This window comes from Macaca thibetana, chromosome 2 (assembly GCF_024542745.1).
Source record: "Macaca thibetana thibetana isolate TM-01 chromosome 2, ASM2454274v1, whole genome shotgun sequence".
NCBI classification, from domain to species: domain Eukaryota; kingdom Metazoa; phylum Chordata; class Mammalia; order Primates; family Cercopithecidae; genus Macaca; species Macaca thibetana.
Genome location: NC_065579.1, coordinates 99,295,214 through 99,315,664, shown reverse-complemented (window position 1 = coordinate 99,315,664; position 20,451 = coordinate 99,295,214). Strand labels below are relative to the sequence as shown.

Genomic DNA, 20,451 nt, shown 5'->3' with positions numbered 1-20,451 from the left:
TGAGGCTGCTGGCTGGCAGGTTTGCATAAGGCCTATCCATGCCCAAGCTGGTGTAGGAGGACGGACAGGTTGTATAGTGAGAATGAGGAGAGACGATGCTATCCAACTTGTTCTCTAAGTGGGTACTTCCTGAGTGTCTCCTGGGCACTAGGATTCATTGAGGTACTGGGGACAGTGATGAGCAAGACAATCTCTTCTATGGGGGTGGGGGGACTGAAGAGACAGGCAAATAAACAGTCGGTTTCAGGATAGCATGAGAAGAGTTTTAGTGGGGACAAACATTACAGAGCTTCAGGCAGGAGCCTTAGGAACCCATCATCCTGGCCAGGGGCTCAGTGTTACAAGCTAAAGGTACCAGGTTTATTTTTATCTCAGCAAACTACAGAGAGCCTGTCCACAACCATGAACTGCCAGCCTGTGCCTTATATGGTCCATTACACTAATTGAGCTAATCTCCTCCATTTGCATCACTGGTCAGCTAAAAAGTCAGCATTCCTTGCTGTTTGGTTCATGAAGATGGGGAGCAAAGCTTTGTTTTCTGTGGCAGCAAGCACTAATGCCCGTGCAGGTCCAAGTACCAAAGAACATTAAAATCCAAATGCTAATGGTGTTATTGAAGAACTCTGGCATTGCAGCCTGAATTTTGTCTTCTTTTTAGCTCTTTCCTTTGTTGGGGGTGACTGCTGAGGCACTGGGTCTCTCTGCTAATGCTGAGTTTTCCTCTCACCAACTCATGCTGAAAACTAAGATACAACCTGGACTCTTGAGTCTCTTGTGTCACCATTTAGAATCTAGATGGTCAGAGCTTTTCCCAGGCAAAACAGAGAGAAAGCATGAGCTATGGGAAAGTGCTAAGATTGTGGGAAAGTTGACCTGGGCATGACTGAGCCTGATGTGGTTGAGATGGGCTGGGACACTGCCTATTTCTGGTAGAAAGGAGGGGAAAGGGATTGTCAGATGTTTCCACCATTGGATACCACATATCTTATCAAAAACGAATTGAGCACAGATAGTGTTAGAGGTGCCCTCTCTAAACCACTCTTCTGCCACCTGTGATCTCTGTTTCCACTTGGAAAACTGGAGACAAAATCAGGTCCCTTCTAAATGTTCACTGAGGACAGAGTTTCAGTTTCAAGTGCTGAGCAATTTGAGGGATTTGGGGAAGACATGGTCAGAACCCTAAAGAATCCAAGCTCTAGCAGGGCCATAGCAATGGTACCCATCTAAGATTCTTTCCTTTCTGACTTCTGTCTTCTTCCTTTTCCAAATAGGAAAAAGAAGACAAACAAGGGCCCCGCCGTGGGTGTCTATAATGGCAACATCAATACCGAGATGCCAAGACAGCCAAAAAAGTTTCAGAAAGGGCGAAAGGACAATGATTCCCACGTATATGCAGTCATCGAGGATACCATGGTGTATGGGCATCTGCTACAGGATTCCGGCGGGTCCTTCCTGCAGCCCGAGGTGGACACCTACCGGCCGTTCCAGGGCACCATGGGGGTCTGCCCTCCCTCCCCACCCACCATATGCTCCAGGGCCCCAACTGCAAAGTTGGCCGCTGAAGAGCTGCCTCCTTGCTCCCCTCCTGAGTCCGAGAGTGAACCATACACCTTCTCCCACCCCAACAACGGGGATGTAAACAGCAAGGAAACAGACATTCCCTTGCTGAACACTCAGGAGCCTGTGGAGCCAGCAGAATAACTTGATCCCTTCCAGGGAATTTGCTGAGTTTCATAAAGCAGGGCACTGAGACACCCATCCGTGTTCCTAACCAGAAATCCTAAAGAAGAGGAATTATACAGAAGGAACAGCAGGAGATTTTCCTGGACACCACCAACTTCACATTGCTCAGTGGACTCATTCTAAGCACAAGACACTGAAAATGATGAATTCTCATCTGGATACGGTCATGACAGCTCATGTCCTTCTCAACTCAGGCTGTGTGGTTAGCCAGCCTGTAATGAGAGGAGAGAGGCCTGAGTCACCTAGCATAGGGTTGCAGCAAGCCCTGGATTCAGAGTGTTAAACAGAGGCTTGCCCTCTTCAGGACAACAGTTCCAATTCCAAGGAGCCTACCTGAGATCCCTACTCTCACTGGGGTCCCCAGGATGAAAATGACAATGTGCCTTTTTATTATTATTTATTTGGTGGTCCTGTGCATTTAAGAGATCAAATGTATAACCACCTAGCTTTCTTCACCTGACTTAGTAACAACTCATGCTAACTGGTTTGGATGTCTTCATTGTGACTTCTATCGACCACTAGATAAACGTGTGCCAGTCCCCCGGGAGGTGGGAATAATTTATAATCTGTCCAGCCAGAAAAGGGTGTGTGTGTTTGAGCAGCATTGACACATATCTGCTTTGATAAGAGACTTCCTGATTCTCTAGGTCGGCTTGTGGTTATCCCATTGTGGAAATTCATCTTGAATCCCATTGTCCTGTAGTCCTAGCAATTAGAGAAATTTCCTTAAGTTTCCATGTGCGATTCTCCCAGCTGCAGCAATACTTTGACATTTAAAGAAAAATTTAGAGAATATTCTCGTCCTCTAAAAATGTTTAAATATATACTGGACAGTGGCCCCCTGCATTAGTTGTCTGTTGCCACTGCAACCCATCACTTGGTAACTTAAAAACAACACATTATCTTACAGTCCTGGGGATCAGAATTCTAAAATGGATGTCCTTGAATGAAAATCAAGGTGTCAGCAGAGCTGTGCTCCTTCTGAAGGCTCTAAGGAGAAGCCAGTTCCTTGCCGTTTCCAGCTTCTAGAAACTGGCTGCATTCCCAGGCTCCGGTGGCTGGTCAAGCTTTTCTCACATGTCTTCACTGTGTCACTGACCCTCCCATTTCCCTCTTTGACTTACAAAGCCCACCAGGAAGATCCAGGATAATCTCTCCATCTCAACATCCTTCCTCACACTGGAAGAGCCTTTTACCATGCAAGACAACATAGCCACAGATGGGGATTAGGACCAGGACATCTTTGGGGTGCTGTTATTCTGCCTACCACACCTTCCTGCCACTGACTCCCACAGGAGAGGCTACAAAATGATCTGGCCCACAGGGATGTTCTGTTTATCTTGCAGAATCTAACACTTAAAATTTAAAAATTCCCATAACAATCCAGATCAGAAGAACCGGCCATTCTGAGGCTCACATTCTCACCCAGCAACAACTGGCTGGAGCTGGGCACCAGCTCTGCCTTTAGATTGGGTGTCTACTTCACCAGGTCACCACAGCCCACACTACTCCCTATCACCTCCCACAATGAGGCTGAGTGTTTGTTTCTACTGATCAGTGCCCCTGCAGGTTGCATTTCTTGTAATGAAAAGGAACCCCTGGCATTAATCTGATCAGGTGAGTAGACCATGAGACCAATGTGTGCTCACATTCCTCTTTTTTCTTTAATTTGAGACAGGGTCTCATTCTGTTGCCTAGGGGGTAGTACAGTGGTGCAATCTCAGCTCACTGCAACCTCTGCCTCCTGGGCTCAAGTGATTCTCCCACCTCAGCCTCCCAAGTAGCTGGGATCACAGGCGCAAACCACCATGCCCAGCTAATTTTGTAATTTTTGTAGAGACGGGGTTTCACCATGTTGCCCAGGCTGGTCTCAAACTCCTGGGCTCCTGCCTTGGCCTCCCAAAGTGCTGGGATTACAGATGTGAGCCACCACATCCTGCCCCACACCCTCATTTATACCAGTTATCTACCCAGTGCCTGTGGACTTTTGCTTTGCCACCCCTGCTCCAATCTGGAAGGAGAGGGATTGTGCTATAGCTTGTCAGCACAGTCCCAAGTTCAATATTTCTGTGGCAAAAACTTCCTTCAAAAAATAAATGTACTTCATTGTATTCAATGAATTCACCTTGAAAACGCACTGCCTCAACTTGTTCACATGGCGTGAATGAAAGGAATTTTATAATCTCCTAAATGGTGTGTACTGCAAGACCTCTTGAACACTTTCCAGAGGACAGGATATTTAAATTATGCCCTTGGCGTTGCCTATAGCACCTTTCCCTTCTAAAAGTCTGCTTCCTGCCCAGTGACCCTTGTGCTTGTGAGCCCAGGTGCTGACCCTCCATAAAGGGCCAAAGGAGGGCTGCAGCTTCCTTCCCTCACCAAAGAGTCCTTATTTGAATTCACTGTGTGGAGCCCTGGCCCTCCGTTCTCGACTTTCCCCAACCTCCTAGCCCCTTCCAAGCAGGACTAGGTGACCTGCATTCCACCCAAGGTGGGGTTGGCCTTCTTTGGGCTGGCTACTTGTCACCATCACCGACATCACTGTTGCCTGCAAGGACACCACATGGCCATTTTCCTTCAACTGAGGGCTCAAAACTCCTGGACAAGTTGCTGGCTCCTGAGACCAGTATTTTCTGAAGCTGTGCCTCAGTGAAGGGGCCTAGCCTGAGGAACCCTGGCTCTTTTCTTTAAAGCCCAGGCCCTACTTATATAAAACATTTCAGGGTCACTGGAAACAGTGAAGTGCGTTTGTTGAAGCCTACTGCATGCCAGCCCAGTGCCCATCCGTGTGGTCTGCCATGCCTACATGGAAGGCCAGCGCATGCAGGACTGGTCTCCAATGCTGTGATCATTGCATAGAAGGGAAAGGTCTCAAGGAAGAGTCACCTGAGACAAGCACAAGCCCACCAGACATGGCCTTGGTAAAGGTTAGAGGACTGGTGTGTGTGGATCTGCAGTGCTTCACTGGAAATAATTTATTCATTGCAGATACTTTTTAGTGGCATTTTATTCATTTCCTATGCTTTTTTAAATAAACAAATGTACCAAAAAACAAGTATCAAGCTGTTCAAGTGCTTCGGCTGCTTGTCCCCTGGTTCAGTAGAGGCCCCAGTTTCCCAGTTGTTGACTGTGACAGGCTCAGCGTGGGCTCAGCAGATGCTGTCTTCATTTGTGGATGGTGCGGAAAGCTGGGCTTTGGGATACAGGCTCTTTCCTCTTCGTGTGATGCCGCTCTGTGTGTGAAGCAGATGTTTTTGTCTGGAAATAAAAATAATAGTCTTGGAGTCTTGCCACCACTGATTTTCAAGTCTCCCTGTACGCAAGTGGAAGGAATGGAAGCTATTGCCAATGGGTAGCTGAGAGGCCAGGGCTTGTTCTGTTCTGTTCCTGTGGGGCAACATGGGCCCCACCCTGTGTGACCTTTCCCAATACCTAACCCCCATAGAGGCCCAGGGCCACCCTAATCACTGACCACAGTTGATCTCTAAGCCCCGTGCGGGTCACCAGCCACCAGAACAAAAGTAAAGGGAGGGCAGTGAGAGGAAAGTTCCCATGGCTCCCACCATCTGCCATGCACTTGGAGGGGAGACTCAAGCACACCGGATTGAATCCACCGAGAAAACCAGATACTGTGTAATGAGCCACCCCAAAATTTAGTTAAAAATTAGTAGTTTTGCTCACAGATCTATAATTAGAGCAGGGCTCAGCAGGGACTGAATATCTCTGCTCCACGTGGTCTCAGCTTGGGCAGCACAATTAGAATCCTCTTTCAAGTGGGTCTTTGACACAGCTAAGTTAGTGCTGGCTGTTGACTGGGAGCTTTGACTCCTGGTCACTTGGACTACTGCACAGAGCTTCTTCACAACATGGTGGCTGGGTTCCACGACTGAGTGCTCCCAGATTCTAAAGGTCAGAACAGCCAGTCTCTCAGAGGCTGGACCTGGACACTGGCATGACATTACTTCCATTCTATTCCTTTTTTTGTTTTGTTTTGTTTTGTTTTGTTTTGTTTGTTTGTTTGTTTTTTGTGTATTTGAGACAGGGTCTCACTCTGTTGACCCAGCTGGAGTGTAGCGGTAAGATCATAGCTCACTGCAACCTTGAACTCCTGGGCTTAAAGCGATCCTCCCACTTCAGCCTCCTGAGTAGCTGGGACTACAGCCATGCACTACCACGCCCAGCTAAACTTCCATTCTATTCTGTGGGGGCATTAGTCACAGAACCTACTCAGATTTACGTGGAGGAAGCAAAGATTCCCCCTCCCCATCTCAGTGGGAGAAGTGTCAAAGAATTTGCAGCCATCTGTAATAGGCTTCAGTGGGGCTGGGGAGATCAGAGCTGTCCAGGTCATGCCCTTGGACAGCACTGACCACCTTCACCACTGCGTCCTTGATCACCATGACCACATCTGGGCTGCATCCCACCTCTGACTGCCCCTTCTCCTGGATCCTGTTCTCATGACTCAAGGTTCAGTCTTTGGTCTTCTGGTCTTTTCTCTCTGCACACTGCCCCATAGGGAGGGTACTGTCTTAGTCCATTTATGTTGCTATAAAGGAATACATAAGCATGAGGAATTTAAGAAGAAAAGAGGTTTATTTGGCTCATGGTTCTGCAGTCTGTACAGGAAGCATGAAACCCAGCATCTGCAACTGATAAGGGCCTCAGGCTACTTCCCCTCATGGCAGAAGACAGAGGGGAGCCTGCACGTGCAGAAATCACATGGTGAGAGAGGAAGTGAGAGAATGGCAGGGGAAGGGGTGGTGCCAGGCTGTTTCCAACAACCAGCTCTTGACAGAACTAAGAGAGGAAGAACTTGCCATGGACCCAGGAAGGGCATTAATCTATTCTGAATGGCTATACAAGATTACATCTTCTAAGGTCACTTTCAGCTCTAGAACGCTTTGATTCCTCCAGGCACCCAGGCCCAGAATATTGGACCTAACTTCATTTCATCCCTGTCACTCACCCTGATTGTTCTAGTTTCTCCTCCCATCCAACATCCCCCTCTATTCCACCAGTCCTTTTTCATCATGTGACTCTGTCGCTCTGAAATCTGTGCCTCCAGACTTGGTTGGCCCTTAGAACAGAATCCTTGGTCTTTTGCTGGTGGTGTGGCATTTCCAGTCCACTGCCTGGCCCTCCTTACCTCTTCAGACTTCTCTCCGCCCACTTCACCCATGACCTCAGAACTCTATTCCAGTGGGGCTCTGAATCCACTCCTGCCCACCCCTTGCTCATGCCATTGTTCCTGGACAACTCACAGCAAAAGCTGCCCACCTTTCATGTCTTACCAGCACTTCAAAGTCTATCACAGAGCCCATTTTCTCCAGGAAGCCCTCCAACTCTGCTAAGCTCTCCTTCTAAATCCCAATAGGCCTTTTGATTCATAATTCTTCTGCATGTAGCTGTATTAGTTTCATTATTTAAAAAGCTTGTGCTTGCTTGTCTTTTGCTTAACCAAGATGCTACTTTTTTCAGAGGTAGGGGCCCATGTCTTGTACTTGGTCCATCTGCCTCACATTGTCCAACACAGTGGGTGCCCTAGAAATTATGTCTGTTACATTTAATTATCAGAGACATGTCGTACTTCAGCAGTGACTTCAGGCAGGTGTTATACTGGAGGCTTCCAGATGGCAAGGAGGAAGTAGATGTCAGGCAAGTGCCCTGTGTTTTACAAACCTTATCTCATGTCATCCTCTAATATCCTAGCAGCAAAGCTTATCTTCAGCTTACTGGTGAGAGGAGAAGGCCCAGCAAGGTGAAGTCACGAGCCCAAGGTCACAGAGCAGCAAGAGGCAGGGCAGCAATCATATAGCCTTTCCACAGTGCTCTGCCACTCAGCTAGGCCATGAGACTGGGTTCTCCTGGGATCCACAGTCAGGAGAGGGGCTGCTGAGGAGTCTGGCAGACCCCAGGGCTTCCTAGATAGTGTTTGTCTCCTCTTTTGCTTTCCTTCAAGACGCCACAAGTTTGAGGTGGAGGAGGCCTCAGGGACACTGAAGCACAATACCTAGTCCTGGGCACAAGATTAAATCTTCTAAGCCCACTTCTAACTCTAGAATGCTTTGATTCCTCCAGTCACCCTGGTCCAGAATATTGAACCCAACTTTGGTTCATCCCTGTCACTCACCCTGATTGGCATTTCTGCTTCCACCTATATGCCCTGCCTTGTCTGGACTTTGTGTAGGCAGCTCCTCCCCCAAGTCAGGGATACTTGGGGGTCTGATGTTAAAACCACAGGGCAAAGCACCTATAGCCCTGAGGCTGCTGCCAAACCTGTCTCCTTTACCCTCGCCCTGCCCTTCAGACCCAGCCTCTCATGGACTTCTGTTCCCCAGGGAAGAGGGGAGTCCTGTTCACATCTGTGTGGTCTCTGGGATCATATCTAATCAGTGCCACATCAAGGCATCCTCAGCCAGTCCTGGGGAACCCACAAACAACACCCAACCCCACAGCTCACTGTTCTGTTTGGGGGGTTCACAAGGCTATTTCTTGGCTTTAAACGTGCTTATGACGAAATGAGAAAGGTGGAACTCAGCCTCCTGCTGGCCAATTCTCTCCTAGCCTCAGGCTTCCTAAGAACTTTTTTTTTTTTTTGAGACAGAGTCTTGCTCTATTGCCCAGGCCGAAGTGCAGTGGCATGATCTTGGCTCACTGCAACCTCCATCTCCCAGGTTCAAGCGATTCTCATGCCTCAGCCTCCTGAATAGCTGGGATTACAGGTGTGCCCAACCACACCTGGCTAATTTTTGTATTTTTAGTAGAGACAGGCTTCACCATGTTGGCCAGGCTGGTCTCAAACTCCTGACCTCAGGTGATCTTCCCGCTTTCACCCAGCAAAGTGCTGGGATTACAGGCATGAGCCACTGCACCCAGCCTTAAGAACTTCCTAATGATCCCATGAGTTATATGGATGAACCAGCACGGCCTCTTCTCTACCCTTGAGTGTAGGTGTATTAGTCCGTTTTCATGCTGCTGATAAAGACATACCTGAGACTGGGAAGAAAAAGAGGTTTAATTGGACTTGCAGTTCCACATGGCTGGGGAGGCCTCAGAATCATGGCGGGAGGTGAAAGGCACTTCTTACATGGCAGTGGCAACAGAAAAATGATGATGATGCAAAAGCAGAAACCCCTGACAAAATCATCAGGTCTGGTAAGACTTACTCACTACCATGAGAACATTATAGGGAAAACCATCCCCATGATTCAAATTATCTCCCACCAGGTCCCTCCCACAACATGTGGGAATTATGGGAGTACAATTCAAGATGAGATCTAGGTGGGGACACAGAGCCAAACCATATCATTCCACCCCTGGCCCCTCGAAATCCCATGTCCTCACATTTCAAAACCAATCATGCCTTCCCAGCAGTCCCCCAAAGTCTTAACTCATTTCAGCATTAACCCAAAAGTCCACAGTCCAAAGTCTCATCTGAGACAAGGCAAGTCCCTTCTGCCTATGAGCCTGTAAAATCAAAAGCAAGTTAGTTGCTTCCTAGACACAATGGGGGCACAGGTATTGAGTAAATACAACCATTTCAAATGGGAGAAATTGGTAAAAACAAAGGGATTGTAGGCCCCATGCACATCTGAAATCCAATGGGGCAGTCAAATCTTAAAGCTCCAAAATGATCTTCTTTGACTCCATGTCTGACGTCCAGGTCTTGCTGAAACAAGAGGTGGGTCCTCATGGTCTTGGACAGCTCTGCCCTTGTGGCTTTGCAGGATAGAGCCTCCCTCCTGGCTGCTTTCATGGGTGAGCGTTGAGGCTGTGGTCTGCAGCTTTTCCAGGTGCACAGTGCAGGCTGTCAGTAGGTCTACCATTTTGGGGTCTGGAGGACAGTGGCCCTCTTCTCACAGCTCCACTAGGCAGTGCCCCAGTAGGGACTCTGTGTTGGGGCTCCAACCCCACATTTCCCTTCCGCACTGCTCTAGCAGAGGTTCTCCATGACAGCCCTGCCCCTGCAGCAAACTTCTGCCTGGACATCCAGGCATTGCCGTACATCCTCTGAAATCTAGGCTGAGGTTCCCAAACCTCAGTTATTGACTTCTGTGTACTTGCAGGCTCAACACCATGTGGAAGCTGCCAAGGCTTGGGGCTTGCACTCTTTGAAGCCATGGCCCGAGCTCTACATTGGCCCCTTTCAGCCATAGCTGAAGTGGCTGGGATGCAGGACACCAAGTCCCTAGACTGCACACAGCATGGGTACCCTGGACCTGGCCCTCAAAACCATTTTTTCCCTCCTAAGCCTCTGGGCCTGTGATGGGAGGGGCTGCCATAAAGACCCTTGATATGCTCTGGAGACATTTCCCCATTTTCTTGGGGATTAACATTCGGTTCCTCATTACTTATGCAAATTTCTACAGCTGGCTTCAATTTCTTCTCAGAAAATAGATTTTTCTTTTATACTGCATTGTCAGGTTGAAGACTTTCCAAACTTTTATGCTCTGCTTCCTTATTAAAACTGAATGCCTTAAATAGCACTGAAGTTACCTCTTGAATGCTTGCTGCTTAGACATTTCTTCCACCAGATACCCTAAATCACCTCTCTCAAGTTCAAAATTCCACAGATCTCTACAGCAGGGGCAAAATGCCACCAGTCTCTTTGCTAAAACATAACAAGAGTCATCTTTGCTCCACTTCCCAACAAGTTCTTCATCTCTATCTGAGACTACCTCAGCCTGGACTTTATTGTCCATATTGCTATCAGCATTTTGGGCAAAGCCATTCAACAAGTCTCTAGAAAGTTCCAAACTTTCCCACATTTTCTTGTCTTTTTCTGAACCCTCCAAACTGTTCCAACCTCTGCCTATTACCCAGTTCCAAAGTCACTTCCACATTTTCAGGTATCTTTTCAGCAGCGCCCCCTCTACTGGTGCCAAGTTACCGTATTAGTCCATTTTCATGCTGTTGATAAAGACATACTCGAGACTGGGAAGAAAAGGAGGTTTAATTGGATGTACAGTTCTACATGGCTGGGGAGGCCTCAATCATGGTGGGAGGCAAAAGGTACTTCTTACATGGTGGTGGCAAGAGAAAAATGAGGAAGATGCAAAAGCAGAACCCCCTGATGAAACCATCAGATCTCATGAGACTTATTCACTACCACGAGAACAGTATGGGAGAAACCGCCCCCATGATTCAAATTATCTCCCACCAAGTCCCTCCCACAACACGTTGGAATTATGGGAGTACAATTCAAGATGAGATCTGGTGAGGACACAGAGCTAAATCATGTCGGTAGGTAACTGCAAGAGCTAGACTACGGTCATTTAAGACCCAGCCAACAAACAAGCCTAGGAAAAGATTAGCTATAGTCTACAAGGACTCAGAAAGAGATCCTGTAGCTCTCTTTCTGATCTACAGGAAAATCTGAAACTGATCTAAGAAAAGAGCTCCCCACCCCAGCCTTCTGCCCAGCCCAGGCCAGCAGCAGTGCAGCAGCAGCAAACACTCTCGCCTTTGTTCCCTCTCCCATTTTCAACACTCTGACTGCCCAGCCCGCATCCTCAAGACCCAGGAGGCAGCTTCGTGGTCATGTAACCTATGCGTTACACAGAACCTACAACTTGGAAGGGCCCACACTTGGTCTCTGCTGTTGCCAGTTCAAAATTCTTAATAATTTTTGAACAAGGGACCCAGTGTTTTTATTTTGCACTGGGCTCTGGCAAATTAAGTAGCCAGGCCTTTTCAGAGGATGAGGCAGTTTCTGAGAGGTTAAACAACCTGTCTGGGGATTCACAACTAAATGACAGACCAAGATTTGAGTCCTAGTGTGTCTTAAACTCCATCAGCCTCTTTCTTCAGGGTGCTGGCCTCTGCTTGCTCACCCACACTTTCCACACCTGTGCACATGATTTTTAAACTCTATCAAAGGGCCTTCTGTGCCACACCTTTATAAGCTGGCTAAAACTCATTAGGCTGATCATCTAAAAAAAGAACATTTGTAAATTGGCCTATAGACAGAATAGGTCTATTTAGACAGAACAGACTATAGAACTGCCTATGTTCCAGACAGTAGCCAGCAGCTACATGTGGCTATTTAGACTTTAGTATTTATTTAATTAAAATTTCATTAAATTTGGTGCTAAAGAATACATCAAAATACACTGGGTTTCCTTTTTCAAATTAAGTGTGCATGATTGTATATGGAAGAGACTAAGGTCCCAGGGTAGGAAAACCAGGAAAAGGGATATGGAGTTCTTACTTGACTTGAATGTGCACCTGAGGGTGCTTTGTGTGAATATATTGCACACTACAGCATTGTATTTCTTTTTTTGAGTTGAGTTTCAATAAAATACAATTCTTCCCCCTTCTAAAAAAATGTAGTTCCTCAGTTGCACTAGCCACATGTTTAAGCTTTCAGTAGCTATATGTGGCTAAGTGGCTACTGTATTAGACAGAACAAATATAGAACATCTCCATCATCACAGAAAATGCGATTAAACAGGGCTAATATAGCAAGTGTGTGTGTGTGTGTGTGTGTGTGTGTGTGTAATGCCACCTTCTATGTATTAAATGATTACTATTTACCAAGAACTCTTCTAAAATGTTTATATGAACAGTTTTATTGAATCCTCATATTTAATTTTCAGTCCTTATCTTACTTGACACAGTATTTAACACCATCTCTCTCTCTCTCCTCCATGAGACATTTCCTTCTCTTGGCCACCACAGCCTCAGATTTGCTGGTTTTCCTCCTTCCCCTCTGGCTTCTCCTTATCAGTCTCCATGGCTGGTTCCCCCTTTTCTCCCAATCTCTAAACATCAGAGGGCCCTGTGGTTCAGTGCCCAGATTCTTCTCTTTTCTCTCCACACTTACTCATTTGGTGACTTTCTCCAGTCCCATGATGTTAAATACCATCCATGTCCCAATGGCTCCCAAAGTGGACCTATGCCCTGAATTCTGACCATGTATCCATCTCTGCTCAAGATTTCCAATTGGTATCTAATGGCCATCTCTGATTTGAAATATCCACAGCTGACCTGATGTTCCCCTCAAACCTGTTCCTCCGATTGGTGGGGAGGCTAGAGGAAACAAGTTTGCTCCAAATGGAGTTGACAGCAGCTCCGTCCTTCCAAAAACTTTAGAGTTCTCTCTGACTCCTCTCTTTCTCTCACATCCTATATCCAGTCCATAGGGGACCTTAATGGTTCTCCCTTATATGATGAATCCCCCTTCTTCCTGCTTCCACTACTTTCACTTGGTTCACACCAACATCCTCTCTCACTTAGATGATGCAGTCACCTCCTAAATTAGTCTCTGTACTTCCACCTTCACCCTCCTCAGCCTCATCTCAAGACAGTAGCACAGTGTTTCTGTTTGTATATAAAGCAGATCTTGCAACTTCCCTGCCTAGAACCTACCTGTGGCCCCATCTTACTCAAAGTAGAAGCCAAAGTTCTTCCTATGGTCCACAAGGCCTTGCTAGTCCTGGTTCCATCACCTGTTTCACAACAGTTCCTGCCAGGTACTCTGTCAACCATCCTGCTCCACTCAGTCCAAGCCCTTGGCTATCCTTGAACACTCTGACCTCACAGCCTTTGCATTTGCTGTTCTCTCCACCTGGAATGCTTGTCCACCAGACACCCCCTGACTCTCTCTCTTACTAGGTCTTTACACAAATGTTACCTTAATTTCCCCCAATGAAATCCCATGTGGCTTCCCTGGTGACACTCTCTAAAATGTCAAGCCTTTCCCTGACCTCCACACTTCATATCCATCTTCCCTGCTTTATTTTTACTGCTTAGTACTTATTACCATGTAACAAACTATCTATTTTATTTATTTATCTTACTTATTGTTGGTCTTCCAGCTAAATTACAAGCTTCATGAGGCAGGAACTATTGGTACGTTTTGCTCATCCCCGTCCCCAGGATTTGCAATAGTACCTGGCACATGGATAGGTTCAGCTTCACGCAACAAAAACCAATAGTGACATAAACAAGACAGAGGCTTTTTTTTTTTTAACATATATGCCATTCAACAGTGGAACCTAGGCCCCTATCTCTTTCTCCTTCAGCATTCTGACTGTGACTTCTACTATCATATTTGCCTCATGATCTCATTATTGATGCCAGAGCTCCAGCTGTCACACACACATTCCAGGAAGGAAGAAGAGAGGTAGGGCAAAAGGACTCTTACTTTTCAACTGAAGCTGTCTCCATTAAAAGTTTTCTTGTAGTCCAGGCATGGTGGCTCACTTCTGTAACCAGCACTTTGGGAGCCAAAGTGAACCAGAATCTCATGAGCCCAGGAGTTCAATACCAGCCTGGGCAACATGGTTAAACCCCATCTCTACAAAAAATAAAAAAATCAGGAGGGCATGATGGCTCACGGTAGTCACAGCTACTCAGAAACTGAGGTGGGAAGATCACCTGAGCCCAGGGAGGTTGAGACTGCAGTGAGCCATGATCATGCCACTGCACTCCAGCCTAGGTGACAGAGTGAGATGAGATCCTGTCTCAAAAAAAAAAAGAACTTTCTTGTAAGCCCCACTCAGCAACTTTGAATTACACCTCACCTCTATCAATGTTATCTCTAGGTACACTGGAGAGACTCTGCCAATATAAAGGTCAGTTGCAGGAGGGGAATGAGAGAAGAGATGAAAGGATACAGGCAGGCAACTTGGCATCTTTGCTTCAGTCCCTGTTTCTTATGTGTTTGTTTGTTTATATTTAAATGTGATTGTAAATCCTTCCAAAGCGTGCAGCATTTGTTTCCAGCATAATGCAAAAATCATGTTTGCTTAGATGTCTAAATTCTCTTCATTCAAACATGTTTTCATACAACTAATTTTGTTTTCTCAGTTGCCTGCCTTGTCAACTGAAAGAGCCTCTAAAGAGATTTGCCCCATCATCTCACTCTTCTAAGCTGATTAGAGACCACTCTAAATGTCACTGTGTGGTTTTGATAGTTTTGTCCTGTTTTTTATGTACTAGTGAAATGTCTCCCCTAAAAGATAGCGTCATTCAGCATTTAAAAATTTTTTCAGGCTGGGCACGGTGGCTCACACCTGTACTCCCAACACTTTTTGGTGGCCGAGGTGGGCAGAACACTTGAGGTCAGGAGTTCGAGAACAGCCTGGTCAACATGGTGAAACCCCATTTCTACTAAAAAATATATATATGAATTAGCCAGGCATGGTGGCAGTGCCTGTAATCCCAACTATTTGGGAGGCTGAGGCAGGAGAATCACTTGAACCCGGGAAGCAGAGGTCACACTGACCCAAGATTGTGCCACTGTACTCCAGCCTAGGTGACAGAGTGAAGCTCTGTCTCAAAAAAATAAAAATAAAAATAAAAATTTTTTCAAACATGAAAATAAGCTTCAAATGAGGGCCCTCATTTAATATAAACACAGTTCATCAAAACATCATCAAATGATCTTGAGTCTCATTGTAACATGGTGCTATTTCATTTTGTTTTGTTTTATTTTATTATTTTATGAGCATTAACTAACCCCAAAGTACAATTTGTCACTGAAAGTCTATGGATGATCAAAAAGAGCCATGGTCACCAATGAGACCCAAGTGAGCTCATTGGACAATGAACAAGCTAATGAGAACTGTTTATCCACATGAGAGCTTTCATCAGATTACTGAGTTAACCTTTATTTTACTCAACACTGAGCAGGGCCTGAGTCCGTGGAGACTCAAGGCCTCTTCAAGGCTTACTTGAGTGCAATGTTTGTCCTTCTGGCCTCAGTGGGAAAGAACAGCTTCTAGATGTTTTCTGCCCTACACCAGTTGGTATCTCATTCCATGGCCTGGAGTATCTCAGTGTCGTTTCTCAAACCTGTGTCCAAATTACCTGGGTTTCTTATATAAAAGGCAAATTCCTGGGCCCCACAAAGAGGCAGGATCTCTGGACTGGAGTCCAGACATTTCCAACAAGCTTCCTATCTTTGGACAACTTTCTTCAGAAAGGGGACCCTATGGGGGGTGCCCATCCAGGATCTCGTTTCTCATCTGAAACTATCCCAGGCACTCCTAGGGCAAGAGCTGAAGCTACTCAGACCAAATCCAGAGCCACCTGGTGCCTCTGCAGGGACTCAGTGTCACCCACTAAAACTGCAAATGCTAAATTAGGGACCACTCCTCAGAGAGCAGAGGATCAGTTTCATATTCATTCTGTAAGTGTCTCCTGACATTGGCCTAAAGCGAAGTCCTGGGATGCAGATAATGGCCTCGAGTGCAGACCTGGAACTCTCATAGCCAAACAGTGAGGGCTGCTCCAAGCACTCAAACCATCTTTGTGCAGGTGATTGGAAACGAGATTGGACTACAAGAAAGACTTTTAATTGAGACAGCTTCAGTTGAAAAGTAGGTGTCCTTTTGCCCCACCTCTCTTCTTCCTTCCTGGAATGTGTGTGACAGCTGGAGCTCTGGCATCAATAATGAGATCATGAGGCAATTTTGATGGTAGAAGTCACAGTCAGGACGGTGAAGGAGAAAGAGATAGGGGCCTAGGTTCCACTGTTGAGTGACATATATTTATGTTTAAAAAAAAAAAAAGCCTCTATCTTGTTTATGTCACTATTGGTTTCTGTTGCGTGAAGCTGAACCTATCCATGTGCCAGGTACTATTACTATTGCAAGTCCTGGGGATGGGGATGAGCAAAACGTACCAATAGTTCCTGCCTCATGAAGCTTGTAACTTAGCTGGAAGGCCAACAATAAGTAAGATAAATAAATAAAATATATAGTTTGTTACATGGTAATAAGTACTAAGGAGTAAAAATAAAGCAGAGAAGGGGCTGGACAATACCCCGAGGTTTGCCTGAGATCAGTCACTTTTCCGAAGTTTTACCACTTAAATATGACCCTATAAGATCTTCAAAGTGCCCTTTTCTTTCCTTTTTCTTTTCTTCTTAAAAAAAAAAAAAAAAAAAAAAAAAAAAAAAAGTTTTCCAGCCGGGCATGGTAACTCATGCCTGTCTGTAATCCCAGCACTTTGGGAGATCGAAATGGGTGGATCGCTTGAACCCAGGAGTTCGAGACCAGCCTGGGCAACATAGCGAAACCCCATCTCTATAAAAAATACAAGCCAGGTGTGGTGGTGCAGCCTGTGGTCCCAGCTACTCGGGAGGCTGAGGCTGGGGGAGGCCTGGGCTGGAGCCAGGTTGCAGTGAGTCAAGATCACATCACTGCACTCCAGCCTGGGCAATAGAGTGAGACCCTGTCTCAAAAAAATTTTTAAAAAAATTTTTTTTAAATAATAAAAATTTAGAAAAGCTTTTTTCAACCTTTCAAAAATTGTTTGACATTCGAGTATGGAAATCTTTTAACATACACTAAAGTAGAGGAAAGAGTAAAATGAACAGTAATATATCCATCACTCGGCCTCAACAATGATCAGCACTTTACTACCCTTGATTCACCTGAGGTTCTTTTTTTTTTTTTTTTTCCAGAATGAATACAGTCTAATTCCATTTATACAGGGTTCAAAACCAGTTAAAACTAAAAAAGTATATTGTAAAAATAACAGTGTATTGTTTAGGGAATCACTCATATGCGGTAAAACTATAAAAGAAGAGCAAGGGAACACTTACTGCGACAGTAAGAGTGGTCCACCCGGGCAGATGAAGAAGCTAGATGCAAGCAGGCAGGGGCACACAGGCGTCTTCTAAAGTTGTTTCCTAAAGGTTTATAGGTAAATGTGGTTCATTTTGTTCTTCAAATACTACATATACATTATACATTCTTCTGCATAATTATACATTTCATGGTAAAGCAAACGAAAAAACATACCAAATATCTACTCTATGGAAAGGCACTGTGGATGTTAAAATGACTCAGACTCCACCTCCACTCTGCTAAAATTACTTTCACTGAAGTCAAAGACTTCAATGTCACTAAAGGGAATGAACATTTTCAATTCTCATTCTCTTTAGTGTCTCAGCAGCATTCAACTCTGCTGACCATTCTTCTCCTTGAAACAGTATATTCCGTTGGTTTTCATAAAACCATATTCTCCTGACCATTCCTTCTCAGTCTCCTTCAAAGGCTTGTCTGCTACCACCTAAACCTTAAATACTGGAGCTCCCTAAGGTACATCCATGAAACCCCATTTTTTAATAAGCTATTTTTTCTCTCTAGACACTCACATCCATGCCTATGACTTCAATTATCATCCACACATCAAAGATTTAGATCTCCAGCTCAGATCTCTCCTCTGAGTGATGTATCACATTATCTTGTCAACACCTCTACTTGAATATTTCAAAATATCTAAATTTTGACCTGTTAAAAATGAAACTTGTGATTTCCCTGCAAAACACTTCTAGTATTCTTTCTCAGTGAATGGCACTGCCAGTCATCCTTGACAATTTCACTTGATGGAAACAAATAGGCTTTTGTTTTTCTTTCTATAGACTAAAAGAACTCACTTTCTTTTCTTTCTAAGAAAAGGTTGAAAATGAGGAAAGTAATTTTGGTGATGACTCTTAAGTTGAAATAAAATCTTTCCAAAAACAAACAAACAAATCAAAAATCCCACATCATCTGGTAATTTAGGTTTCCTGCATAGAGGGAGCTCAATAAAGTTAGTTCCTTTCCCTCTAAATTAAGAGTTTTTCCAAAACACAACAGTGATTTATTTTTCCTCTCTCCTTCTTTTAACCCCTTTATGTATGTCTTCTTGTCACTTCATTTTTACACACAATAGAGTATTAAATTGTTTCTGATTTTCTTCATTTCCTGTTTCTACTTTTTTCTTTATTTCCCTCATGGCCCAACTCTCTGTGACTGAATCAGAAGACGGTCCTTCAATCAACAAATATTTATTGAGCACTCTGGGATACAGCAATGAGCAAGATAAGGTTCCTGCTCTGATGTGTTTTATATCTGGAGTGGGGAACAAACAATTACAAAATAAATAGCATGAGCTAATTAAGGAATTAAAACTGAATGACATAGAGAATAACTGGGTGGCTATCTTAGATTGAGTGGTCAGGAAAGGCCTTTCTGAGGAGGTTATATTTAAATCTTTTTTAAAATTATTTTATTTTATTTTTCCATGAGTTATTGGGGTACAGGTGGTATTTGGTTACATGAGTAAGTTCTTTAGTGGTGATTTGTGAGATTTTGATGCACCCATCACCTGAGCAGTATACACTGCACCAAATTTGTAGTCTTTTATCCCTTGCCCCCATCCACTATTCCCCCAAGTCCCCAAAGTCCATTGTATCATTCTTATGCCATCTGATGTTCTTTTAATCACAACTCTATGCCTGGAATTGACTGGAATCTCAGAGGGCGGAAAGACCTTGGCGCACCGGTCATTGGTCACCTCTACTCACCTCTTGCCCCAACTCCTACCATAGAGCTTAGTAATCACGGCATCCCTGGGACCTCAGGAAAATGTAGAGAACACAAATTACAATAGGCTTCCAGAACCCTGGAAAAGTTCATTCACCTATGATGTCAGCAAGCAATGTGGATTCAAACTATGTGACACTTCATCCTAGGCAACAGGATGACCTGTGACAAAGGATGACATAGATTAAACCTTCATTCACAGTGTGCACCCAGCCTGGTTTCCCCCAGCTCTCATCACCATAACGACCAGCATTCTATAATAAGTATCCAGTCACCTAGAGACATGGGAAAACAACGCAGCAAATGTTGCTATGTTCCAATTATGAAGCCTTGGGTTCCAAGAGGTCTTACATGGCAATCTCGTCCTCTGCTTTTGGGTTCTTGATCTCATGACATGTAACACCCACCCATGAGCACAGAAAAATTCCCAGGCAGGTTTTTAGGTGCCCCTGACATCTTGCAAGAAAGATAGTACCTAGAGCCACAGGGGATTTGCCGAATAATCAGCATCAAAAGAGAAAGAGAGTACCAAAATCACATAGGTCTTACAACCTCTGTAGAAGGAGGATAAGGAATCCTAGCTCTAACTCTTGGGATTATATTATTGTCATAAACTGAATAGAAAGTAGCCTATGGCTTTATTACCCCACAGAACATTAAACAGGTTTGCGTACAACTTAAAATATTTATTTTGGTGTGCCTTTCCCAATTCTTCATATGCTCTCAGAACCAGCTTTCCATCTTACTGCTTCCCTCATTGACTAATGAATTAAATAAGCTCTGTGACTCATGTCCATCCTATTTTGTATGAGTTGTGTTTTTAACTTTTTTTACTTACACTTTAACATAAGAACTGTCCACTGGACCTGCTGCCACGGTAATGAATGAGCCTTGTCCTCAGCCCAGGTCCCCCAAGAGGATATCTTGTTGGCTGAGTCTAGCTCATAGGGTCCACCCCTGATTGTGCCGGACTGGGAAGAGGGGCGATCCAACCCCTTTAGCACTCATAGTGGGAAACAGGTGTAAATGCCCCCAAATAAGCCAGAATGCCATTAGAAAATGGGAAGAGTTACTAAACAATCCAAAATGACAAACGTCAGTGTTCCTTCCTTAGGCCTCTGGTTTACAGAGCGGGGCGCTAAGGCTCAGTCCTAGTCCAGCTGTGTCACAGTCAGCAGTTTGCTGCTCCTTGAGAGGCCGCAGAGAACCAGTGTGAGGGGGCTGGCCTTTGGGGGCATCACTGCTGGTGGGTGGCTTGGCCCCTCATCTAAGAGTGTTCCAGGAGCAAACCCACAGAAATGGGCATCAGACACTCATCCACCATTGTGTCAAGGATTTTGTAGGGTGGGGGGCCCATGATGTTTGTGTACATGGGTACATACTG

The 20,451-nt window shown here is 45.1% G+C and overlaps 2 protein-coding genes and 1 long non-coding RNA gene across 5 annotated transcripts in view; 2 read left to right on the top strand and 1 right to left on the bottom strand.

Moving 5' to 3' along the window:
• CDCP1 (CUB domain containing protein 1) overlaps positions 1 to 5,036 on the top strand; it is a 63,141-nt gene extending 58,105 nt beyond the window's left edge. Inside the window, exon 9 of the mRNA XM_050780508.1 lies at positions 1,272 to 5,036. Within this exon, the coding sequence (XP_050636465.1) occupies positions 1,272 to 1,701 (430 nt within the window). The 3' untranslated portion in view covers positions 1,702 to 5,036. The remainder of the gene's footprint in view (positions 1 to 1,271) is intronic.
• Positions 1 to 20,451, top strand: part of KIAA1143 (KIAA1143 ortholog) — a 940,736-nt gene that overhangs the window by 589,476 nt on the left and 330,809 nt on the right. The window lies entirely within an intron of this gene.
• LOC126948573 (uncharacterized) lies at positions 4,903 to 19,298 on the bottom strand. The gene is made up of 3 exons (XR_007723488.1): positions 19,049 to 19,298; positions 17,300 to 17,386; positions 4,903 to 5,001 (listed from the first exon to the last, which is right to left on the bottom strand). It is a non-coding gene; the product is annotated as an uncharacterized LOC126948573 (long non-coding RNA).